At 43.6% G+C, this 26,493-nt stretch overlaps 1 protein-coding gene across 1 annotated transcript in view; it reads right to left on the bottom strand.

The window, feature by feature from the left end:
* RIN3 (Ras and Rab interactor 3) overlaps positions 1 to 20,085 on the bottom strand; it is a 49,948-nt gene extending 29,863 nt beyond the window's left edge. The window contains exons 1-3 of the mRNA XM_010003756.1: positions 20,010 to 20,085; positions 19,326 to 19,546; positions 16,084 to 16,198 (exon numbers count right to left, since the gene is read on the bottom strand). Coding sequence (XP_010002058.1) covers positions 16,084 to 16,198; positions 19,326 to 19,546; positions 20,010 to 20,085 — 412 coding nt within the window. The remainder of the gene's footprint in view (positions 1 to 16,083; positions 16,199 to 19,325; positions 19,547 to 20,009) is intronic.
* Between the last annotated feature and the right edge of the window lie 6,408 nt (positions 20,086 to 26,493).

Below are 26,493 nucleotides of genomic sequence, written 5' to 3'. Positions count from 1 at the left end.
CCTGTCATTCCATGAATGGGTGTCATTTACTCATAGAAACCATTAAGTGGGTCCAACTGCTTGTTTCTAACTCTTTAAAATAATAATATAACTTGCAGAAAAATAGCTTGCAAGAAGAACAAGTTCATACGGCTAAAAGGGCTCTGCTAACTGCTGGCAAGTCACCTCTAGTGCCATTACTGCCCTCAAGGCACCCTGCTCTGAGCACAGTCAGGTGCTGGGGACATTTCACTGACAGGACCACTGCAGCTTAGGAAGGGATCATGATGTTGCCATTTATAGGATCTCATGACTTTTGGAAAAGCTATGAGTAGACCATATAATCCTGCTGAAAACTGCAGAGATATAATTCACCTTTTTTTAGCTCATAAAACTACACCCAGGACACCTGAAGAGCACAGAAATCTCTCTGTCTCACCAGAACAGTGGCAGGATGTCAAGACTATGATCAAAAGCAACAGCAGAAATAGGCTGTGCTTGTGAGCCAAACAACAGCATATCGAGGTTTACTGGATATTTAGAAGTCCACAGGAAAAAGTCACCTTCCAGAAATAAAAGGGGAAATGTGTAGATCAATGAGAAATTTTGAGCAGTCTGAAACAAAGATATCAGAATTAACTGAAAAAAAGGTTTGTGGATGATGGAAACATTGGTAACAAGGGTCAGTGGTTCACTGGTGATCAGATTCTGTTTTGTGTCCTTTGTGGAACTGAGTAAGTGAGCAGGACACGGCCAGGTTATGAACTGTTATAAATATTTATTATTATCTCAGATATGCCTTTACTAAGCCAACATGCTCTGAAAAGGGTCATCTTTAGGAACGGACTAGAATCTGTCTTCATGTGTTCTTTTCAGGTTGCTTCAACATTTCTCAATCCAGATGATGATGTCTTTGAGTCGCATTGTCCCTGGGCATTCTGCCTTCCCTTCCTCTTCAACTTTTCCCTGCAGAATTGTGTTTGCTAGTCCTGTTGTTCTGGTCCCATGGACAAAGCACCCCCATTTTCATCTTCCTACTGCTTACATAGGCTCACGGGAGCCAATTACTTCGTCTTCTTCTCTAATGGCACTGTTAGTCCTCCGATTCCCTGTTTTTGATATCTGTGTAATGCTTCAGAGACATCTGAATTTAAAAAAATGAATTTAATCCTTATTCTTCAGCAGTTGTGTTTACAGAGGGCTACTGAGAATACAATCATCCTCAGAAGTCCTGCTTGGATGTGCTTGAGATGCTCTTAACTTTACAGATTCTGGCAAGCAGTGAGATTTGACATCATGGGAGTGATTCCACTTTACATTTTTTATTTTAAGATTTAAGATTATAACTCCACACTCTGCTAACTAGACCTCTCATTGGTGTTTCTCTCCTTTGATAACTTTCTGGCTTAATATTATATTTGCCATGACCTTTTTTGCACCAAGCTTTGCAGGAAGCAGCACTGTTTGTGCTTTGTTCTGCTTCCCTCAGCCCTTTACTCACTGTGCAGACTGGATCGCTCCAAGGCTGAGGTTACTGAATTTCCTATATCCAGATGCTGACATTCGTAGTTGGTGCACAGGCCAGGTTATCAGTTTCCTGCCCCAGGGGAATGAGCCCTGTGTATTATAATAGAGAACTGCAGTGTCTGCCATAGCCCCCGTGCTGAGGTGGATGCATTTGTCACGATACACTGTGCTTGTGGTACCTGCTGTGCTTCATAGAGATGTGTGAGTGTGATACAATTCTTTCAGATTGTTGCTTCAGCTCCCTGACCACATACAAATCTCCTTCTGGTGCTTAGGCTGGTGGTGGTATTAAGAGAAAGAGCTTTAGCTGGATAGAAGAAAAGTTAGATTACATTGGTCGAAGTCCTCAGGGTGTTCACGTTGTCTTTCTGCAACAGCTCAGCTTGTTTTAAAGTTCCTGGTATCTGTGCCCACTGTTGTTTCTTGCATTATTTTTTTATGACCTTCTGGACAGCACTGTATGGCCTTCAGGTGCTGTATTCTTGTAAAACACTGTCACTGTTTATCTATTCTCTTTTCTCAAGGCCCTTTTATTTTTCCTGCAATCTGATGCCTCTGATTCTTCCATCTGAAGTCTAAGCTGCAGTTTCCTTTTTGGTTCCACAGTTCTAGACTGTCTTAGGCAATCCAAGTCTGTTCTGTCTCTCTTGTCTTTCCTAGTGATTCTTTCATGAAAATGTCAGTATTTTCTGATTTTTTTTTCCCTCATTAAGGAACAGCAGAAACTTCCTTGTTTCAGACTTCTGCCAGAGTCCTCTGTTGTGCGTTCAACTCATGCTTTCTTACAGGATTTCAATGTTATTGTTTCCTACAGAGTTTAATTCTTTTGGCCATGATGAAAAGAATTGCTGCTGATGGCAGTTGCTGAGAAATTGAAACTAATGAATCACAGAAGTGATAAAGTGTTAATGAGCTTGGGTCTTGAGTGTAAAGAGAAATCTATTTTTAAACTACGTTTTCCACAAAATATAATTGTATTGTGCAGAATGAAATTAATGCTGCAAAAGAAGATACAAAACACTACCTTTTGCACTTGATTCAGGCTGGGGTTGAGTGGGGTGGTTCCTTGGATGAGTTCACTGCTTTCCTGTGCTCCGTATCCATATCCTGGTGCTAAAAAAAGCACTGTCCACACATCTAGCAGCCACCAGGGTTTTGGCCACTCCACTGTACTTTGGCTCATCCACATTCACCCAAGCACGTGGGCATCACCCTGGTGTCTACTCAGGTTTTACACCTCTAGTTCAACACAAACTCCTGCTGCCACCTGCTCTTGTTGCCTCTGCTGCAGGGTGTTTGAGCAGAAACCTGTTACAGTCATTTCACTGCTCTGTTTCCTCCTTATTGTGATTAGTGCTTCAGCAGGGGTTGAGAGGGTGGCTCTCAAGAGTACTTCAAGCACAGCTTACCCAGCTAAAAAGAAAATGTCACAGCTTCTCAGTGCTTTCCTTACAGGTACCCATGTGAACAGTCCCAGCGGGCCCATAGGCAGTCCCAGCCACCTCAGGTTTTAAGAGCAGAGCACAGTCTGGCAAATGGCTGTTCCCTTTCAAAGCACTTGTCTTAACCTTGTCAGATCTAGTCAGTCAGGACAGGCCAGTCAATCTGACCTCTGCACCTGGCAAGATCATGGAGCAGATCCACCTGAAGGCTCTGCTAAGACATGGAAAATGAGGACGTAGCTGGTGGCAACCAACGTGGTTTCGCCAAGGGCAACTCATGCCATACAAATTTGGTGGCTTTTTACAGTGGGATCATAGTGTCAGTGAACAGGGGCAGAGCAACTGATGTCATCTGCCTGGACTTGTGCAAAGTGTTTGGCACTGTTCTACATGACATCCTGGTCATGTGGAAACATAAGGATTTGATGGCTGGCCTGCTCAGTGGACGAGGACTTACCTGAATGGTTGCACTCAGAGAGTCATGGTCAAGAGCTCAATGTCCAAATATAGACCAGTGATGAGTGGTGTTCCTCAAGTGTTGGTACATGGACTGGCACTGTTTAATGTCTTTGTCGGTGACATGGACAGTGGTACTGAGTGTACCTTCAGCCAGTCTGTGGACAACACCAAGCTCTGTGGTGTGGTCAGCACACTAAAGGGAAGGGATACTATCCAGAGGGACCTTGACAGGCTTGAGAGGTGGGCCTATGATAACCTCCTGAAGTTCAATAAAGCCAAGTGCAAGGTTCAGAACCTGGGTCAGGGCAATCTCAAGCACAATTACAGGTTCGGCAGAGAACAGAATTGAGAACAGCCCTGAGGAACACTACTTTGGGCTGTTGGTTGAGAAGAAGCTCAACATGAGCCAGCAATGTGTGCTTGCAGCCCAGATAGTCAACCATATCCTGGGCTGCATCAAAAGAAGCATGGCCAGCAGGTCAAGAGAGGTGATTCTCCCCCTCTACTGCACTCTTGTGAGACCCCACCTGGAGCTCTGTGTCCAGTTCTGGAGCCTCCAACACAAGAAGGACATAGAGCTGTTGGACCTAGTCCAGAGGAGGGCCACAAAGATAATCAGAGGGTTGGAACACCTCTCCTGTGAAGGCAGCCAGAGAGAGTTGGGGCTGTTCAGCCTAGAGAAGAGAAGGTTCCTGGGACACCTCATAGCAGCCTTCCAGTACCTGAAGGGACCTACAAGAAAGCAGGGGAGAGACTTTTTACAAGGGCTTGTATTGACAGGACATGGGGGAATGGCTTTAAACTGAAAGAAGGTAGATTTAGGCTAGATATTAGAAAGAAATTATTTGGAGTGAGGGTGGTAAGATACTGGAACAGGTTTCCCAGAGAAGTTGTGGATATCCCATCCCTGGAAGTGTTTAAGGTCAGGTTGAATGGGGATGGAGCAATCTGGTCTAGTGAAAGGTGTCCCTGCCCATGGCAGAGCATTGAAACTAGATGATCTTAAAGGTCCCTTCCAATCCAAACCATTCTATGATTCTATGGTACAGCTGAAAAGACAAACTCAATATAGATACTTGGAAGGTGCTCTCAGAAGGCAAATCTCTTTGGTAAAACTTTGTGAAGTAAATGAAGCTTTAAGATACAAAAAGGGTCTCCCGTGTGCCTCATGTAATAGGAAAGGATGCTGTGATTTGAAATTCAGGGGGTTTAGTTCTTAACAAAATTTTCAGGTTGTATAGATAAACTTGAGAAGAAATTCTTATGTGAAAAATATCTGTTCTCATACAGATGCATTTTATTAGGAACCAATTTTTTTTCCCATTTACTTGGAGATAAGTTAATTTCTGTCTCTGAGATACATCATGAAATACCCTTGACGGTTGAGGCTAATCATAAAGAAAAAGGAAGTTTTTTGAGCACTTTCAGGGAAGCCATCCAGTACTCAGAACTACATTCTGCGTAACAGATTTCCAGGAAGAAGGGCCACACTTTCCATAGGTGAGTAATGAAAGGGACTAACCTAGTCTGAAATGGTAGAGATCAAGGGGGGGGGAAATAAAAGGAAAAGATATTTCTGCTGCAATCCCACTTAGTTGCCAGCCTGGTGGAAGAAGGTCTTTCAATTCTCACTCTTCTGAACAGGACAGATTCTGCTCTCATTGACTCTGAAGGTCTTACTCAAAGGTCAAAGCATGAGGTCCTTATTGCCCTCATTTTACTTTGAGCAGCATCTTATTTTCTTAGTTTAAAAGTCTAAACTCTTGTTTATTAAAATCTTGAAGATGTTCAGATGGCAAAAACTCTCCAAGGGCAAAAATTATAATTTGTTCCAGTTTAGCCACTGAGACAAGGGCACTGGTATTATGGGTACTGTTTTAGCATAGCTGTTTTAAAACCAGTAAGCTTTTTGGGTTACGTTCAAGGTACTAAGCAGAGCAGGGTAAGACAACATTATCCTAGAACAGCACGCATAGTCTCTAGCTCTGATTACACACAGATTTTGCATTATGTCTCTTGGAAGTGAAAAATAAGGAAAAAAAAAGCCAAAGTGGGGATTAACAAAGCTAACAAGACCCTGGGGGTTTGTTTCCAACAGGCATTCCCTACAATCCTGTTGGTTTAAAGCCAAAAGTAAAAATGAGAATGTTTGCAAGGAGAGAGGGGAGGTAACTCTTCTGGATGGGAATTTTAAAAACAAAGAAAAAAACCCACCAGCTATAACAAACAGAATGTTTCCAGAACAACTTGTATACCACACAGAAACTTGGCACTGTTACATCTTGAAAAAGCAGCTGCACAAGTGTTGTATATTTTAAAAGTGGTTTGTGTTTTAAATGTGGTTTATGTTTCCAAATAAGCAGTGTGTCAAAGCAATGTGGAACTCGGTTCAAATGAGGGGGAAATGGGGAGATTTTCTACTTTCCTTGTGCACGCCTGCAGTTAGAAGAGAAATTATAAACTTGCACAACAGGTTATAAAATGTGTCCTCTTACTGCATTTTACTATCTCCCTCACGCCCTCATTGCTGTTCTTGCCAAACCAAGACTCTGGGCTCCCACTTCAGAGTGGTCTCCAGAGTGGGAACTCCTTGACAGTAACTCGATTTTCAGGCTTAGTAATGATGGGGATAATGGAGAACTGATACTTGCCAGGCAGACTAACCTAGGGAAGTTGTGTAGGTTAGACGTCCTTAGGGGACTAGAAATCATTCAGTCTCTATCTCCAAAGCGCAGATGATAAGCCAGACAATAATAATGTCTCCTGTGTCCTTGTAACAGCCCAATCAGAGGTGGCCTTTAGCCTTGCATTGCCTGTGAAGGCAGATGAGATCCAGCAAAAAGCAGCAGAAAAACAGCACTCTGAGCTGAGTCCAGGGCTGGGGCAGAGCTGGTTAGTTCTCCCATGCCATGGAGAGGACTTGCTCAAAGGTAGGTTTTTCATGCCAAGAAGCTCCATCAGTGATGGTAGACAGTTCTCACTAATGAGAAGCAAGCATAAACCAGAAATTAGCCCATCCTGATCCCTGGGTGATGCAGGCAGGTCGTTATCTGTGTCTGAGAGAGGCTAATCTGAGGATAACTAGGGTTATCCCCCTCTACATCTTCAGACCTGTAACAAACACACCATTGGTAGCAATAGGAACTGCTTTAAAAGAGAACATCCTTCATCTACTCTCCTTAATGACAAGGTGTCTACCACACCGAACAGGAGTCAGTTACTATGGCAAAATAAGATACTAGCCTGCATGCCCAGAGGCCTCCTTATATGCAATTAAACTGCTTAAAATTTGAAGGTTAAGGTTAACTAGATACTCAGATTTTCCAGCTTCCCCTGCTAAAAATACACAAACTTCTGTTCGTTGACTGACTAACCCTTGGAAAAAAAGTAGTCTTGGACAAGTTCTGCTGAAATATATGATTTGCTTAATTGAGATGGAATTAGGAAAATCAGTACTTTCTGGCAAAAGAAGGAAAGAGGGATCTTCTCTCCCAAGGGCTTTGATAACGCCATTATTTTCTTCCAGCACATTACTGCTTTTTTCAGGCTAGTCAGGCCCAGAGCTGACAACAATTTCTTACTTTGCCTCAATCACACACTCCATCAAGCAACAATAAAGGAAAATATTTCTCAGAAGTAAAGCAGAAAAATTGGCTTCCCTCAGAGTGTCACAGCAGAGCTGCCTGTCAGGCTACACAGAAATCATACAAAAAATGTCTGAATAGTGGTATTGGTACCTCAGTGCTGATCCAAGTCAAGTGCTCAGCAGGCAAATAGCCTCTGCTGGCTGGGAGCTGGCCTTGTTCAGGACCAGTGATGGCAGAGCCCCTTCAGCAATGTTTGCCTTAGCTCTCAGCCTACAAAATGGGTGCAGTGGCACCAACTGCCTTAGGAAGTTTCAACTGAATTCAGCTGGGCAGGAAGCGGAAGGGGCGGCACGGTGCCAGTGACACTCCTCCTTGAGGAGGTTGGCTGCCATGGGACAATTTGGCCATGGTTTTGCACAGATCTCCCACCCTCCCCAGTGTTTGTCCCGCTCCTGCAACATGCTTTCCTTGCACCATGGGTGGCTCTGCGGGGGTTCTGCCTCCATGGACAGCCTCCTTTTGGCTTTGCTCAGTGCATCTCAAAGGCTCACACAGTCATCCAGCACTACAGGATGTGACCCTGTCCTTGGCCACCTGTTGCCCCTCTCCACCCTGTTCCCAGACCTCTGTCCTCAGCCTGCCACCACCCTCCTCACAGTCACTGGCTGCCCCTCCTCCCCCATAGCACTTTCTTCTCCTTTCCAGGCTTTATTTCACATAACTCAGCACATGGTAGCACCTCTAAAGAAACATTGCCCCACCACAGCACCCTGCTTCACATCCCTATGTTTGCACCCCCCTTCACAGACATAATCTGCATGAGGAAGAGGAAGATGGGGAACAGAGGGTCATGAGAGCATGGACACATATGACCAGGTGATAAGGGACAGCAAGAGCACTTCTCATGGCAGTGTGTGATAGCAGTGTCAGCAAAAAGTTACAGCCTGAACTCACCTAAAATCTGGCTCCTTCCTGCCTCTCCTGGGGACAGTGCCTGCACCCTTTTCCATCTACATGTGTTCATGAGGCTGCAGTACCATAACTGATAGTTACTGGAAGTACTGGTGACTTCACCTTATATATATATTCTCAGTAAAATCATATTCCATAGTAAGCCTGAAGTTGAAGATGCAACCTTTCTGGCTGGCAGACAAGGCACCAGGGTGGTTCATCAGGTGGTTGCCATGGCAGTCCCCTCTTTGTCTGCTTTATTGCTGAATAGCAGCTTGGGGTATAAAAATCCTGTAAAAAATATCTTGATCTTTTCACTCTGTAATGTCAGGTTTAACCTCTCAACTATTCAAAGGAAATTAGAGCTATAAATAGTCCTTCTCTGCTTTTTATATCTTAGTTTACAATATGAAGAATTCTTCTTCAAATTGTTGAAAGCTGCAGGGCTTCCACTCAAGGAGGCCAACAATTTCATTAAAGTGACTATTTATAAAAGAACTGTGGTATCATTGCAGTGCTAACAGAAGTAACTCAATGTACTTTCTGATGGGCCCTTCTGTCTGCTCTCTGATAAGCTAGAGGTTGTCTCCAAAAGTTCAACTCAGGAAGGACAGAGTGTACATTTACTCTTTGGATTGGCCATCTCCAACTGAGAAGTCCCTTTAGCACCTGTAAAAAAACACTCCAGGAGCCTTGCAGTGATATCAGCTCCATGTGATGGAGTCTATCTCAGCCTGCAGCCAGCTTAGCTCTGTGATATGCTGAAGGGCATATAATTGCATCTATAGAGCATTACTGGGCTTTTTCAAGCATGCTGAGATACCTCAAGTAAGTTAATTCAAATGGGAATATGCATTATGCAGACTGAGGTATTCTCTCCCTTCCCCCATACACAAGGTATCTACCAAATAAAGGAGATTTTGTGAGACATCACAGGTGAGAGACACATTAACTTAGGAAATATTTATGTTTTATTTATCCTTTTCCACCACCATCTCTCTGTAAATCCTAGCAGTATTTCTCCCAGAACTTGAGTCTTAGAGAATAGGAACTGCTTTTGCTGCTCTTCTGAGACATCCATTCTCAGATCCACCATCAGCCCTGAGCTTGCCCACAGACTGTCTCCCTCTCAATGACTGATTCCCTCTCACAGGATTACTCAGGCTGGCAGGGGCCCCAAGAGGTCTGTAGCCCAAACGTCTGCTCAAGGTAGGGACAGCCACGAGGTCAAATCAAGTTGCTTAAGGGATCACCCAGCCCTGTCTTGAAAACCTCCCATGAAAATATGGAAGTGCTACCTAAATAAATGGTTTCATCTTAGAAGTCAGTGCCACTAATTCCAGCACATACTTTAGTTCATTCACTTTAGCTATGAAGTGAAATATGACATGTTTATGACCTCAGTCAATACCAGAGATCTTCACCCTTTCCATCTCCATTGCAGTTCAGAAGAGATTAAAAAAAAATTCAAATAAAACCAATTTGAAAAATGAGATATTGTTGGAATTCCTATATGTTTTCTTTCCTATATCTTCTGTTTTCTGAGCATTCAAGACATTTTCAGGTTACATCTTTAGGTTTTTCTCTGCAATTGTGAGGGTTATTTCTCTTTCTGGAAACAAACAAACAAAAACAACAAAAAACAAACCCCAAAACAAACACAAAAACTACTAACTAAAAATTTTATCTTCACCTTACTTCCCGATTCCAGCAGGCAGGGTGTTAGCCAAAGACTTGCAAAACTGAGGAAGCTGTTGCAAGAGCTGCCAACACTACCACAAAAATATTCATCTTGCAAAGATCATCTGCACAACTGGCCACTCTCCTAAACAGAGCTAAAATGTGAGCAGTGTGGCCACTGTATGTGGCCATAATGGCCAGGGTGCCAGCAGAGTTCAATAGGCAAGTCCATTATCAGCATCTGAACATGTTTAAGCCAACAAAGAGCATCTACTGAGTTGTTCCTAGCCAATCTGCCTCCTCTTCCTTGCTTCATGCTCAGTCGGTGCATGTCCTCATGTAATGCTGGGACCTGCCTACCCATGCAGGGGCACAGGCAGGAATTTGTATCCCTTGCATCTGAGCTCTGCCATCAAGCCAGGTATGCTCACAGACCTCACCTCAGGCCTGCTGGGCTGTGAACACCAGGGCTTTCAGCAGCTTTTTTTAGAGATAAGCCTGCAAATATGAACAAAGTCCATCTTCATGTTACTCTAATGCCCCTCTGTAAACATGCTGCTGCCTTATTACTGTTTCATTACCATCTATTACTGCTGTAGGAGCCAGAATGACTGCATATGCCCTTTTTATCCTGCTCAAATGGTATTAGTCTATAATAAAAACCTTTTTTTTTTTTTCCCCCCATATGCTTGTGGAGTCGGTGCATGTCCTCATGTAATGCTGGGACCTGCCTACCCATGCAGGGGCACAGGCAGGAATTTGTATCCCTTGCATCTGAGCTCTGCCATCAAGCCAGGTATGCTCACAGACCTCACCTCAGGCCTGCTGGGCTGTGAACACCAGGGCTTTCAGCAGCTTTTTTTAGAGATAAGCCTGCAAATATGAACAAAGTCCATCTTCATGTTACTCTAATGCCCCTCTGTAAACATGCTGCTGCCTTATTACTGTTTCATTACCATCTATTACTGCTGTAGGAGCCAGAATGACTGCATATGCCCTTTTTATCCTGCTCAAATGGTATTAGTCTATAATAAAAACCTTTTTTTTTTTTCCTCCCCATATATGCTTGGGAAGGAGGAATGGAAGTACAGAAATAGCTGAAGTAACTTAGTAATGATGGACAAAGTTGGCTTTGAGAGTTTAGCTTGCTTTCACAGCATTAGACGGTACCTATCTGGGATTATTAAGGCAAGAAAGTAGATTGTGAAATCTTAGCCCTGAAATAATCCCTTCCCTTGTCCAATTGAATTCATCCTTTTTAAAATGCAGCATGTGAATGAACAACTTTGCTGTTTTGACTCCCCAGCCAGGCCTGCCTTCCTGCTGCCTGTAGAGCTGGTGTAGTTCTTTCTGTCCTAAAGGACAGAGCTTGGTGGATGCTGGATGTACAAAGCAGTCAGGTCCTCATGAACTTTAATGGCAAACAGATCTCTTTTGGTAAAAGCAGCCAGAGAATTAACCAGACAGAAAAACTGCTGCCATGAGTTTTACTTGATTTGTGGTCTTCTCCTAAATCTCTATTGTCTGTCTCAAGCATTTCATATCGGGGTCCAGCCTGTGCTTCCTGAGCTCAGTCTAACTTTAAGAAAGGCCAGATAAGGTGACCAGGGAAGGACATTTGATTTCTTTATCAACATCTTTCTTGCTACCAGACTTGCAAATCTGCAATACTCAGTGATTGCTCTTAAACTGCCTTTGAGTGCAGTAATTGCCTGTATCTTTTCTGTCCAGGTCTTCACCACAAGCCCATCCCACATAACCTGAAGTGCAGTTGCTGTCCATAAACCAGAGATTGATCATAATCTGCTGTGTCCAATGGCACCGTGTCTCATCTTTCAAAGGTGGAATTAATTGTGATCTGATGCTTCTGTATTGCTTGGATATAATTTATTTTGGTTTTCTTTTTTGCTCTTGTTAAGGGTATTTCAAAATCTCCGTTACGCTCCAGCTTATTCAATGTTTGTCTCCAGAGAAGCTGGGAGGGCCAGAGCAAGCAGAGTTTTAATTTAAATCTCAGAATTTTCCTGCAAAAAATGAAGTAACAGCACTACAGACAAGGCTTTGCTACAAATTCCTCCTTCAGCTGTGCACTCCCTGATCTGGGGGCTCAACTCAGCCTTGGCCCAAAGTGTTGGAAGGGGTGCTTCTGAACAGTTAGTTGTGGCTGGTGGCAGATTGTCCCACATGGGTGTGGTTTAAATAAGGAACATGGACAGCAGCTCCACAACATGGGCCTCAGGAAAATAAACCTCTAAGTGAGCAAAGCCAGCCACAACAACCAGGGAGGCAGGATCAGGCCAGCCTGAAAGTCCTTAGGACATGAGCCCAAGTAGCTCATTGCTGACTTGAGAAATCAATTCCATACATATTTCTATTAAAAAATTCTAATAAGATATTATTTTTTATTCTGGGAAATTGAAAATACTTCTTTTTAGCATAATTTTGCATATTTGGAAAGGATCCTCTCTTTTTTGGTACAGAGGAGTTTGGAAAACAATTACTACACATTCCACAACAAAGCACCTGAGAACTTGTCGACTTGTGTTTAATGAAATAAAATTATTTTCAGCTATAATTCACAAGATTTCCCCCCAAAAAAGAAGCATTACACTCAGCATATGGTGCTAGAGCGTTGTTCTCTTAAAGGGCTTCACCCCTGTGGCATGTGTCTTCATAATTGTTTGTGAAGGTAAAAGCTACTGTCACTATCTGCACCAAGGAGTCTATCAAACTCAGATGCTTCTTTGAAGCTCACAGTATATGTTACTTCATACCTGTACCTTAAAAAACTGATTATTTTCTTTTAATCCTGCTGCAATGATACTGGTGTCAGTGGAATGATTTCTGACTGTGCAATACACATAAAGAGGAAGGAGAATTGGTAGCTGAGGTTACAACCAGTTTGCTGAGAAGGGCCAAAAGCAGGAGTCAGCTGAGGAAATGCTGCTCAGCTTTTGAAGTCTGTGAGGTTAGGGCTTTGTTTTGGGATGAAGCAGAAGCAAGGGACAGCTCTCACAACTGAAAGCTCACAAAGTAGCTGAAATTTTAGCAAAGCTTGAGAGGGACCATTGAACACTGCATCTCTAAATGGTAGAAATCTGGTAAGGAGCCTTCCCACTGGGAGATTTCCACAGTTCTGAGTAAGAAATAAGGAATCCCTCAGGACAAGAAGCAAAACTACACAGATCCAAGGCTTTGAAAGCTGCTGAGTTTCTCAGCTTTCTGACAAACCATGTGCTATCTGCTGTTGGGTCTCTACCACACCTGCTGCTGCAACCAGGTCTTAGCTTTCCTGTATCTGAGGGAATTAAAACAAAAAATGAAGAAGCAGAAGAAAAAGTTTAAAACCCAGTCTCTTTTTTCTCCAGTTTTATGATTCTAAGGGCTGCTTCACAGGACCAATCACAATTGCCCATGAAAAACTGGAAAGAGGTTTCATTTCTTTACCCTTTTACGTAATGGGTTTTTTGGGGATTTCCATCTAAAAAAAAAATAAAAAATAAAAAATCACTATTAAATCCATTCTTCCCCTCAGAAAATTACACTTCCCTAAATCTCTCATTAAACGTCAACAAAGCAGATCTGCCATGGGGAGAAGAAAGAGAAAAACAATGAACACCATTATTTGGCAGTATAATGAGAGGAAGCCATTGGGTTTTTTACTTCATTGAGTGGCCACCTACATGGATCTCAGGGGCTGGACAGCAAGCTCAGTACCATCTTTATAATACTGGGCAAAACCTCTTCAGGTTATCATCTGAAAAGTAGAATGGGATAAGAAGGGTATTTTTACAAAGAGCTGAAGAGTAAAACTTGCTGTTTAAAGCTGCATCTGTAAACTTAAGTAATGGACATCACTGTAGAGATGGCACAGAGCCATCATGTCACCTCTAAGGATAATGCAACCTTCTTTGTGTCACTTGTGAAGATGATTTTGCACTGAGTATGCATGAGAACCACAAGAAGCAGCTGGCAAGGTGCTCCAAAATTGTAAGCTGGGATGGGCTGCAACTTGAGTTTTAACTGGAAGGAAAGATCTCTGTAAAATCTTGACTATGTCAAGGCAAAATCAACTTTCACCATTCAGTTTACATCTGAAGGCATCAAGTCAGCCTAACAAGCTGAACCAAGGTGAGAGAGAGAACTTGTTCCCACTTCTTCAAACCCTTTAGGAGGAGTCAGGTCTCAGAAAGGGACAAACAGCTCTCTGTGGGGCAGGTTACACAGATAATTGCTTACGTGTAACCTCAGAAAGGAAATAGTAGGAGCAAGTCAGCAAAACCAAAGCTGCTTGTCCCCTGCACATGTGGGAAAGCAGATTCTCAGATGGCAGGGGAATTGTAGCTGCTCCTTTTGAAGGGCACTGGAAGGGCACCTGCTTTGCTCCACTTCATACAGACTCAAAGAGCAGGAAGCAATCAGAAGGGTCCACCTCCCTTTTTGCAGTATTCAATGGGAAAATCCAGTCTCCTTTTACCAAGCACAGGAAAATCTGAAGAGGGCTTTCTGAAGTGAGAGACTAGATGCCTGGAAAAGCCTTGCCAGTCGACAACGCTACTCAGGCTATGCAGCTGATGGGCTGTACACGCTCTCAGAAGCATAACACCAAGCTTTGAACAGACCTGCATTCCACAGTGTCTGGTGTGCAGTTACTCGCTCAGGGCACTCAGAGGTCTCCTACCCTGACACTTACAGAATGCTTGGGAAGAGTTAAGTGTGTGTTTCCGACAACACTTCCTTAAGCTAAGGCAATGAGACCTACCAGGGTACTTGGCAAGGAAGGTCAGATTATAATCTTAATTCTTTTAAAGAGTTGAGGCAACATATAATTTTATTTCCTAAAAAAAGTTTAGAAAATGTTTGGAATAACACAGAGAAAATAAATAAAAGCTGATGTATTAGGTTACTCTGAGACACAGAAAATTTACCATCTCTTATCCTTTGTGTTAAATTAGTGATAAATTAGAAATAGCAAGCAAGTACATTTGAAAAACATGGAGCTGAAGTCTTTCTAGCTAGGCTAGCTCAAAGTCAAATTTTTGTACTACATTTTACACTGCCTATTCTTAAAAGAAATCAGATTTTACAGCACAGGACACAACTGAGGAAGTAACATTTCTATAAATTACATTTTTAGGCTGGCAGGTTTCAATTTTTTAACTTCTCTCCAAAGGAAATCTTGAGTCATCAAACCCCAGGTCCCCACCATGCCAAACCTAAACCCTAGGCCAACTTCAAGTAACTAAATAAAGAAAAAATTTTCCCCACTCTGCAGCTAACCCTTGCCTTTGTACTCTTAATCTGAACACCTGAAATTGTGGTAAAAGGTTTGTTATTCCTGCCCTCATGCAGGAGCACTGAACATGTGCAGCATCTCCACAATGTTGTGCTCCAGGGGGCCCACAGATGAGAGGGAAAGCTTTCCAGGGGCAGCCAGGCAGGCAGCTGCGCTCTGCACAGGAGCAACGCTTCGACAGCCTGTGGTCTGTGCTTGAGGTGAGAGCAGATCAAGAGATTCCTTTCTCCCTCTGGCTTTGAAGTCTGTTTACAGTGCAGAGGTATGTAAGGAAACGTATGAGAAGGAAAAAACTCATTTGAGCAACTGTCAAGGGGGAAGAAATAAGCCACAACATCGATCAGCGGAAACCCACGTGTTTTAGCAGAGTAAAACCTACAGCTCGGGGAGCTGGTTCTGGGGCAGAGCGCAGCAGCAGAGGGCTCGGGCCTGTTCATATAAATAAATTGTGTGAAGTTATTTTGATGAATTATTTCAAGTACATGTTTCTGTGGCTATCCTAGAATTCCCATGCTTCCAAATATGTCTTGGAAAGTGGAAATGGCATGCATTGATTTACACCAAAGCCTGGATCAGGCATGACTGACTGTGAACTGAACTCAGTTTTGCCTGTTCAGGGCAAACCTGGCTGTCAAGTCAGGAACAGCTCTGATTCCACCAGCCCTGAGACTCAGCTACGTCCCAGGAACAGAGGCATTGAAAAGAGCCAGTTTAGGAGTAACAGGTTGTTCTGTGAGATTGTGTGAGGTGCATGAAATGGGAATGTAGCAGATGCCTGGCAGGCCCCAAATTAAGTGGCAGAAATAGAGACAGATTCAAGAAATTAACAAGGCCGAGTCTATCAGTGCCTTGCACTTTGCTCAGGACTTCTACCTGGTGAAAGGCAGCTCCTCTTGCTTGACCAAAGTGCTGGCCTGCTCATCTAGAGGAGATTTATTTTCCTGTTGTGAGACTGTAAATGATAACACAAGGTGCAGAACCACAGGGGAGCTGAGGTACAGCAGCTGCAGGAAATATTAACTGAACTGCACCATAGAAGCGAGATCTGCTGCCAGTCACAAGAGCAACCTGCTCATTGCAAGTGAGATTACATGAATCCTGGTGACCACAAGAGGATTCAGTACAATAATCAGAGCAAGACTAAAAAATGTAAAGAACTTACTTGATTTTTCTTCTTTAATGTTGTACTCCAGTACAGCAGGACCCTCATTCTGCACTGGCAGGCGAACTGCAAGGACCATGTTTTTCACATTACCCTCTTTCCTAACCAAGAATATCTGAAAAAAGAGAAAGGAATCAAGACCATAGCTACATTATGTGAACTTCTGAGCTTTATTTTACGTCATTTACAGTGAATTTTTGTATCAGTACAATTCACTGTAAATGATCTTATTTTAGCTTTGTGACACTTGGTTGAACTTTACATGACAAAAATAATGAATAAAGGGGGTGTTTCATCTGGGTGAAATTCAGACTTGTGAGGGAATCTGCAAAATTTCTATCCATAACTGGTGTCCCACCTAAGCCTAAGAAAACTATTTCACTATCTGAAGAGTATAAATCTGCACTCACAATTTTCCAAGTGATGTTCCTCACATAAATGCCCTAAATCATGGACAATTCACCCTAGAATAACCAGCTGGGTATAAAGCAAGAGAGTCCTTGAGAGGGAAAGGTTTCAAGCGTTCACAAGTGGAACATAAGACCAAAGGCTCTGGTGGTCACAGTGTCCCATGGCAGAGTTTCTTCATGGGACCAGAAGATTATCCAGGCTGGCAGGGACCCCAGGAGGGCTCTTGTCCAAGCCCCTGGTCAAAGCCATGAGGTCAGACCAAGTTGCTCAGGGCTCTGTCCAGACAGGTCTGTGGAACTGGATAGAGGATGGAGGCTGCACAACTTCTCCAGACAATCTGTCCCAGCACTTAGGGCCCTCAGAAGGATAAAGTGTTTCCCTATATCCATTCTCAACTCTTCCAGTTTAAGTGTATGCTTGTTGCCTCTTGTCCTCCCACCATGTTGTGCTGAGCAGAGCCTTGCTCCATGTTCACCATGACCTCCTTGTAGGTATTAGTGGGCTGCTGAGTGGTCCCTTCGATGCTATCTCCTCCTGGTTTAGCAAACCCTAGCCCCACAGCCTCTCCTCAATACGTCTCTGCTTGTCTTTCTGCCCTTCACCTCTGCAGGTCCTGTCCCACATTGCTGCCTGGCCAGGCCTGCATCTCTGCGAGGGGTCTGCATTGCTGGGGCAGTGCTTTGCCTTTGTCCGTGTTGAATTCCAGAAGGTTTCTGTCAGCTTGTCTCAGATCCCTCTGGATGGCAGCACTGACTTCAAATGTATTGACGGGTCCCAAAATCACAGAGGAGTTGTGGTTGGAAGGAACCTTTGGAGATCATCTGGTTCAACTTCCATGCTCAAAGATGGATCAACTACATCAAGTCACTCATGATTGTGTCTTTTTTAGGTTTTTATAATCTCCAAGGACAGAGCCTTTAAAGCCTCTGGGACAACCTGTTGCAATGTTCGATCATCCTGACAGTAAAACAGCTTTTCTGAGTTTTTAAACAGAATTTCCTGTGTTTCAATTTATGCCCACTGCACCTTATTCTTTCACTGGGTGCCACTGAGAATGGTCTGTCTAAATCTGTACTCCCTCCAACTGATGGGTATTCATACCCATTGATAAGAGGCCCCTGAGTTTTTTATGGTGACCAGTGGAACCACTGTAGCCATTGGTTCTCACCAAAGGGTCCAATGTAATTACAAAAAAAAAAAATTAAAAAAAAAAAGACAGAATAAAATAAAGAAAAAAGTTTAAAAGAAGAAGGAAAAAAAAGAAAAACATCTTGTTCTTTGTATTGTGTGAGCTCCTAAGTCTGTTTCTAATTAAAGCTCATTGTCAAGGACATTTTCAAATTTTACGTTGAAACTGCAGATCCAAAGACAAGTAATCTTCACCTTTATCTGTTCTTTGATAGCAGATTTTGGCAGGAGGGAGTCAAGGTATTTTTATAAAAACTGAATAAAAAATTGGGATAATTCTGAAGTCTGGATATTAATATTAGAAAGAAGAGGTATGAATTGATAAAATGATTAAACATTTATAATGCAGTGGAAATCTGTCAAGAAAACATTAATTTCTTGGACAGAGGAATTAAAAAACCCTTATCTAGAAGCCAGGACCTTTCTCTGCACAAGTCCCAGTCATAAGGGCATCTCCTGTCACTCTGAAGCACCTGTGCTAAACATGCTGCTTTGGGGCAGCTTCACGGCCTCACATGGTGCTGTCATCTCAGACTCTGCCATTCACAAGAAATTGAGCCCCATGGATTCAGGTGTGCTAGCAGAGCAGGGCAAAATCCAAATTAAACCATGGCAAACAAATGCCCTCACCTTGTATGTAACAGGCAGGAAAAAGCCACAGCAAGTCTCCCTTCCCCAGGTTCTACCAGCCATGTGACAGCACAGTCCTCGTAACCCACCTCAGGAGAGATCGTGTCCTTGGATCTCTGACAGCACTACCTCACATTGCATTGGGCAAGTGCTTCATCTGAAAGTAAAATTAAGCCACGAGAGAAGTGAAACCTGGAAATTAATCACTTCTGTTCTCCTGATTGGCACAACTGGTTGCCATAGCTCCAAAGGCTAAAATTGGATCATGTGGCTCTTCAGATGAGAGGAAGGTGGATTTTCCAAGCTGTACCTAACAGTACTGCCCAGGTCAGGACCAGCAGGCAAGCTGGTCTCTTCCATTTTCACTGGTGGTGAGAAAGGGGTAGTGTTGATTTGGCTTCAGGTGGGCTCAGGGTGGGCAGGAGAGCTTGCCCTTGCTGTAGGATGCCTCTGACATGTCAGCTCTTCTCCTGCCTGCTTTAAACCACAGCTGAAGATCGTGCCTGAAGACTGTGTGAGCAGGAGGAACAGCAGCAAGACCTATCCCCAAAGCATCTCAGAGGTGGAGAACTGCCCTGCCTGAAGGGAGTGGCTAATGACCAAGGAGACTCGGGGCCATATGCAGCTATACCAGGGACAATCACTCAGTGCAGAAAAACACAGAGAACAATTTGTCAAACACCTGGTTCAGGACTGTGCATGCTGCATTGTTCCAAATTAGGATGGTCAACATACCTATGGTATGGTGGTGAATGGGAAGGCATCTCCATGAATCTACATGCTAAGGAAACAAAACCAGAGGCAAGATTTCTTCCTTCCCCAAAGCCATTATGTTGTTATTATATCTGTCTTGCACCATTGTAAAGTGGCTAAAGGATCAAAAGGTAATGAAAACAGAGAGCATAGACTGCTAAATATTTTTGCTTCCACATGAAAAGAAGTACTTCTCTCCTCACCAGTTCCACCAAGGACAGGAAATGTGGTTGTCTGAACTGAAACCACTTTGGACTTACCCCTGCTGGTTCTTTGCCAAGTATCGCCCCAGCCCTTTCATGGTTCATGTTCAGCTGAAGCCAGACAGGACAGGTCTTGATGAGTTTATCAAGGATGCTGATGCCTGGAAGTGGGAGGCAGTTTCGCAGGGCAGTAGCCTGACTGAGATGTATCTCTTTTCCCTCTTTGTTGGTATCTCTGATTGGGCTGAAACACAGCAACGAGTCCTTCGTAAGCAGAACTGCAAAGGGAAAACTGAGGGAGGAGTAAGGGCTGTTAATGCAAACACATAGCACACCCAGGGGTCCTGAAGGGCCATCAGACCACAGACGTTGCTATGATAGAGGCAAACTGGGGGCACAGGCCAGGACAGAGAGATAAGCCCCATCCTAAGGACTACAGTCCATGCCAATGGTGCACATCTGAGTTGCAGACCACAGGCTTGCAGACTGCTTTGTCCTGACTTCCATTGGTTTCAGCTCATCTGCCTACATTGCCTAAACACAGGCACCCAGAGACAGAGGTAAGAGATGCACAGAGGCAGCCAGCACTGCAGAGGGTAAGGCATGCCTGTCTGCTGGATCCCCATCCTGCAGCTGAAGGGTCAGAGCAATGTTTCATGGCTTCTTAGGGAGTGTTGCAGCAGATAAATGGGTCCATAGACCTCTCCAGCAGCTGGGAATATGCGCACACAGAGCCATCACCGTTGAAGGCATCCTGGGGCCAGGCATTCTGTAGCCCACCCTGCCACTGCACCAGCGTCTGCACTTCTCTGATCATGCAGGAGCTGTGATGGGCACTGGTGTGGTCTCATCCCACTCTCAAGAGTTTATCAGAAAAAAGCTGCCAGCAGCAGCCAGAGAGACCATCAGCTGTTGTCATGTTTTGGTAACCACTCTCTGCACCCAGCTGAGGCAGCCTGCAAAAAGGCAGGCTAGGACATCTCACTGCTTAGAAGCAGCCCTGAGTGCTCCCCATCTCCAGTGACGGGGCTGCACTGGTGCTGGTGGATGTTCCTCCAGCCTTGCACCCCATGAGCTGGCAGAAGCTGCTCATGGCCGGGGGACACCCTCCACCTCCATTGTCACTCAGAGTACAGAAGGAAGAGAATGTGTTAGGATGCATACAGCAGCAAGTTTTACACCACAGAAGAGGAATATTTGCTGGTTCCCAAAGGCTGATCTGCAGCAGGAGAATAACTCAGAGTACAGCCCTGCAAACAGCCCTGGGTTGCTCAGCACGACCCAGCAAGCCCTGTAGGATGAGACTCAAAGAACACAGGCATGGCAATTGAACATTTTCCCTGTGCAGAGGGAGGGGAATGGGAGGGAGCACAGAAAATATGGAGAAATACCAGAAGGACCTTCAAGGGGTAGGAAATGAAGGTTTAGTTTCCCTCTTCTTTCCCTGCCATATTTGTCATTTTGGCCAGTCCTAAAGACATGATTGGAAGCTCCAAAAAGATGTGTGGGAGATGCTGAGTGATGAGAGTGGGACCATCCTGTGGCACCACATCCAGTCACACCACATGTCTCAGAGCTTATTCTCAGCTGCACAAGATGTAAGAAATCTGAAATTACACTGTTGACAACATTAAAGACCTGGGACACATTCTCTTTTAGATTCCTGTTCTGATCAGGGACATGAAGAATTAATTCTGTTTATTTTTAGTCCCTGCTGTCTAATGGCACACTGGTATTGCATGCTGGTTTCTAGCTATGATGCTGATCCAACAAAGTATTTTTACATGTGCTTAGCACTGCAGTCAGTGGAGATAATTGTGCTGAAAGGTTCTGTCTTAAGAGATCTACTGAATAAGGCTGCAGACTCATGGATATGGGCTTGTCATTTGATTACTTGATTTTAAAAGTAAAGATAATGTAGCAGAACATACAGAAAATACTGTTTTTCTCTATTAGTTTTGCTTCTTAGATGTCAGTGCTGAAAAGAGAAGGACTCTCACGTTTGATTTGGTGTTATTTCAAGTCTTTTTCCTTTTATTTTTAATGGTACAGATCTTTGAGTAGTACATTTCACATAAAGTCAGACTGAAACTACTAAAAGAGAGTCCCTTCAAAGGCCTAACCTGACACAGCATGCTTATTCCAAAAATTATTGTTTAGAAAAATAGCCTTTCAAGTCTGAAAACCAACAGTGAGATTTTATTTTCAGTAGTTGTTAGTGTTTTGGTTTTTTTCTTTTTCAATCCTATGGAGACTGCTTCCTTAGAAAATACATGTCCTTCTGCAAGCCCAGTTGCTGATTCAGGTTATTGGTTATTAGTCCACAGAATCTTGATTTTAATCAATCCATTTTAGAGATCACAGCCAAGACAGTAAGAATGAGAACAGTGCTTAAAAAAGCAAATAGAAATAAGTGAAACACTTTCTCTTCACTTGTCATAAAAGCCCAGCTTGTCACACAGGTGAGAAAATTTATTTCAGATGCAATAGCATATTCTTTTAATCGGTATCCTTTGAACATATAGAATAAGACAGTGGAGGATGGCTTTTGGAAGTTCAGCTGATTCATCTCTCAGTTTCCTTCTTTACAGTAGAAGCCGAAAAAAAATGTATAGTAACCATGTGAAAGGAAAGAGTGTGTTATATGGCAACATTTATACTCAGTAATGGAAAAGAAGTAATGAGCTGAAGGAAAAGAAAGGTGAGTTATAATTAAATATTCCATAACACTGTTATCAAAAGCTACTCCCCAAATTAGTCACACAAGCATGGATCTAATCTTGCCAGTGAAGTGTGCCTAGACCAAAAGGAGCCCAAATGCTGATAACATCTTGCTATGGCACTAGAAGGTGACATGTATTTTAATATCTCCAATGATGCTAAACTTACCTATTAGGCATGTAAGGCAAAAAGAGAAGATCCAGCAAAACACTGATGCTCAAGAATCCCATTGCCTGGAGGGAACTGAGGGATATTAACAAAAAGCAAGGTAGTAATACAAAGTAGCTTGGACCTGGTGAACACCAGGTGTGTAAGTGATGCAAGGATGGTGTTCCCCATGGAGGAACCCAAACTTGGTACAGGCAGAGGCACCAAGCCCTCTGCTCCCTCTGACAGGCAAATTGCCTGGACAGAATCCTGCTCACAGCAGCAGCGTGGGTTTGGCAACAAGAACAACAGACTGGGGAAGAAAAATAACAGAACTGACCTTCCCAAACACGTGGCTGCATGTAAGGCACATGATGTAGGTTTTGGAGAATGGATAAAAAAAATAAAAAAATCATTCTAAACTTAGACACATTTGTCTTAATGGAAACATCTCACAATATGAGACGTAGGGTCTTTCAGTGCAGATAATTAAGGGCAGTGGATGAGGCTTTTTGGCAGAACAGGAACCCAGTCTTTGGGGCACCTTCAAGGATGAGAGCCCTGGTATGGGGTGTGCTCCCCTCCTCCACCCTAGAGGAAACTAAGCAGACTATTGTACATGTAAAGAGGGAGGAAAGGACAGGTCGGCAAAAGGAAAGGCTTTGATGTAAAAGGAAAATAAAAAAGAGTCTTTGATATGGGATCATACCAAAACAGGGGAATGGTAGACTAGATGCTTCCTGACAGTGACTTATAACAGATGATGGGTAAGTTCCCAAGAGAAGGGGAAGAGGAATGTATTGCCCAAATCTTGTAAAATACAGTATTTAGAGCACTAGCAAACACTTATATTGAGTCAAATGCTGGGCTGGCTAAGAAATGAGAGTGAATGACCTAACAGACCTCTTCCAGCTGTAATGCTGTGACCCATGACACACCAATTGACGCAGTTATTGTTCTGATGCTTGACTTCTGTCCTGGGCACAACTGTCCCCAAATCCAGATGCCAGGCTGCAAGAGTGCTTAATCCAGGAATTAAATCTGGCTCAGCAGTAGCTCTGTAGCTGCACAGAGAGGAGGGAGCCCAGGCAGCTCCAGGTTCTTGCTGTGCTGCCAAATGAAGGGATTTGTGGGGCTGCTGTGGTGAACAGCTGGCCTTTGCTATTGTGCTTGCTCAGAATTCAGGCATCAGATGATTTCTCAGATCAGAATTTTCAGAAACAGTGTTCTGTTTGGCTAACTTTTTCCTCCTCCCACAGTCCTGGAAAACCCTTTAACTAATACAAGCAGGTACTCACTTTTGTTAGGTGTGACACAAAGCTGAAAAGTTGCCCCTAGAGCTGCCCACTTTTCATTATTTGTGAGTTCTAACTGCAAAGTACTTATAAATCTTTCAGCTGCTCTACTAAATTGCACTCAGCTGGGATGTGGGCAACTGTGTGTTGCATATTCATTGGCAACACAGATTAATTAACTACCCAGTGGTAACATTCACACACCTGCCCCAGTTTGACAGAAGGTATCAGGTTGCTTGGTTGGAAGTAATAATAATGACAATGATTTGAATTATTGCAGTGACTGTACACTGAAGAAATGACACCACCATGACTCATTGCTTTAGAAATGAAGAGCTGCACTTGCCAGCCAAATATTGCCAGAAGTCATCAGAGCTGCAAGGGAATATAAGCCACTGAATTCCCTGAAATTTTCCTGAAAGCCCAGGTGCAGGCCTGAGCACACCTTTGCAAGAAACTTCAGAAATGTTGACACAAGCTTGCTGACACTAAGGGCTTCCTGGCTCTACCATGCTTATGCTGGTCACTCTGAACTTCCCCAGGGCAGCTGAGATACAGGAGTTCTGTGTAACAGCAGCAGGGACTGTCAGATGAATTAGGACAGAATTTCCAACCATGTCAGCCCCCATCATCCTCATCTCTCCCACTCATTTGCAGCTTCTGCCTGTCACCCAAGCAGATCCAAGAAGACATATCAGGTGTTACTAAATCTGGATCTGAAATTGGAGACCAAGTAGTCTGTAGTGCACTGATAAGGAAAGACTGAGCACCTTAACACTTTAAATAGACCAGGTGTACAAATTAGAAGCTAGTATTTTATCTTTATACTTTTTGGCTTTTATTTCTCTCCTTGAATTTTAGAAGACATAAGGAGAGAACAAGAGCAAGGGTTTGCTGTGTGGTCCTCAAGGAAAGAGATACCCTGGTACACTTGTATTTATAGCAGAGCAAACACCATAGACCTTAAAATTTGTGCCAGCTGGCTTGCTATTTTGAGGATGGTGTCCCTGCCCATGCAGGGGGGTTGGAACTAGATGATCTTTAAGGTCTCTTCCAACACAAACCATTCTATGATTCTATGACAATTGGCCATAAACACCATGCACCAGGTGAAGAGCAACATCTTGCACCAAACCCACCTGGTACCTGAAAGGATACCACTCAGGACAAGCCAGCTTGTGTCTGAACTTCACATGTGGAAACTTTTCAAGCACACCAACATGTTATATGAGGAGCACTTGAAGTAGGAGATAAAGACAGAAGCTCCTTAAGCTGGCAAACTAGTCCTGGAGAAAGTGAATGGACAATGCTGATAATTCCTCTATTTAGAAAGTTGGGAGCAGAAAGAGGAGAAAGCTCTTGAGGTATTCCAAGATCATACCCAGCTGCTTGCCAACCTTTAGTTAGAAATAAAAAACAAGTTTCTTGTTGTCTGATGTGCAAAAAGAAAGGAAAAAGATGTAGATAGTTAAGCAAGCCATGGGAGCTTCCTGTATTGTAAGGTTCTCAGTAGTACAGAAAATCTGAATAATGGAAGCGATGTGACAGACTGAGAGCATCCCATGAGGCAGGTTTGCCTGGTCAGTAGTCTTTACTACCTTGCAGAATGCTTCTGCTACTGGTCAACCTTGGTGACAAATGCATAGCTCAGGAAGTTGTGCTTCTCAAACTGTGGTCTGCAGACAACCTGTGGTTGACAGAGCACTTCCTCTTGCTTATTGGTCTCCTTGTTTCCACTCTAGCTCTTATGTCCACCCTTCATCTGTTTGGTCATTTATCTATAGCAGGTGTCCTGCATGTTCAGGCCTTTCCACTCAGCCTGCAAAGCACCACACTTCATAGCCAAGTCAGCAGCCGTTTCAGCTGCCAGAAGTTAAGGCAGACCAAGTGTCTCCTAAATACCTCATAGTTTAGCAAACCATTTTTTTCCCCACCTACTCCACTTTCTGTTGCAGGTACCCTCAATTTCAGCAGTGAAGTTTTGCACCTTGCAGTTGAAGGCCCACTTCTGTGAGTTGTTCCCTACCTGCCAGAGATTTCCACACTGCCCACCCCTGTGAAGGCCAGCAGGGATCTGCAGGCATCCACCGCTCCCCAGCTGGACCCTGCTTGCCTGTGTTCACGTACGTTTGCCAAAGTGAAAAAAGTCATCAGGCTGCCCAGGATCTCCACAGAGGTTCAGGTGTAGGACAGCTCACCTGCCCTTAAATAGCTCGGCAGGTCACTGGTCGCTCACCTCCTCCCTGGCTCAGAAAGGGCTCCCATTGCAGGGACACCTATCTCAGGTGTTTGGGGCCAGCTCTCAGCTCCTCTAGAAGAGCTGCTCTTCTTCCTGAATTAGTCAAGCTTAGTTGTAAGTACCTGCAGTGAAGCAGTGTCCATACCTCTGTCAAAGCCTCATGTTTAACCCTGTCAATGATCTCTCTGTGCAGGAATTTTTTTTAGTTGCTGCTAAGTGTTTATGAAGTTGTTAACTTCAAAATGGTTCCTAGGTTCACTTGGTCTCTCCCTACATTTTTATACACAAAGATACGTCTATCACAGGGAATTCCATATGCATAAACCCCCCAGACAAATACAAGCTAATTAACAAGCTAGTACAAGCTGGTACCCAGGTCAGCTCTACTAACACACCAGCCTTCTCACTCACAGCCTTAACATGGGCAGAAACATGATAAAAAGCAAACATACAAAATTCCCTGAAGGAAGAAACCGCCTTTCAAAGCCAGCCCACCTTTCCACCACCACCCCCCCCCCTTTTTTTTTTCCTTCAGTCCATCTGTTCCCTGCATTCATTAGAGCAGAAGTTAATGCAGTGGGATATGCTGCCTGTGGCCCCACAGTGGACTTGTGCTCCTACATCCTATTGGTGTAACAAGACTTGGCTTGAATTTACCCCACAAAGGACACTGCTATCTCCATGTAACCTCGCACACACATTATTTTGCATTCAACAGTTTGTTTCAAAATATCTTATCTGTTGTATTTCCCTTTTTACTCAGTCAAAACAGAGTTTTGTAAGTCAAAACAACTTTCCAAGTTTTATTAGCCTACTCTCTTAC

The sequence above is a fragment of the Chaetura pelagica genome, unplaced genomic scaffold (assembly GCF_000747805.2).
Source record: "Chaetura pelagica isolate M959 unplaced genomic scaffold, ChaPel_1.0 scaffold48, whole genome shotgun sequence".
Taxonomy (NCBI): Eukaryota; Metazoa; Chordata; class Aves; order Apodiformes; family Apodidae; genus Chaetura; species Chaetura pelagica.
This window is presented reverse-complemented; position numbering and strand designations above follow the sequence as displayed.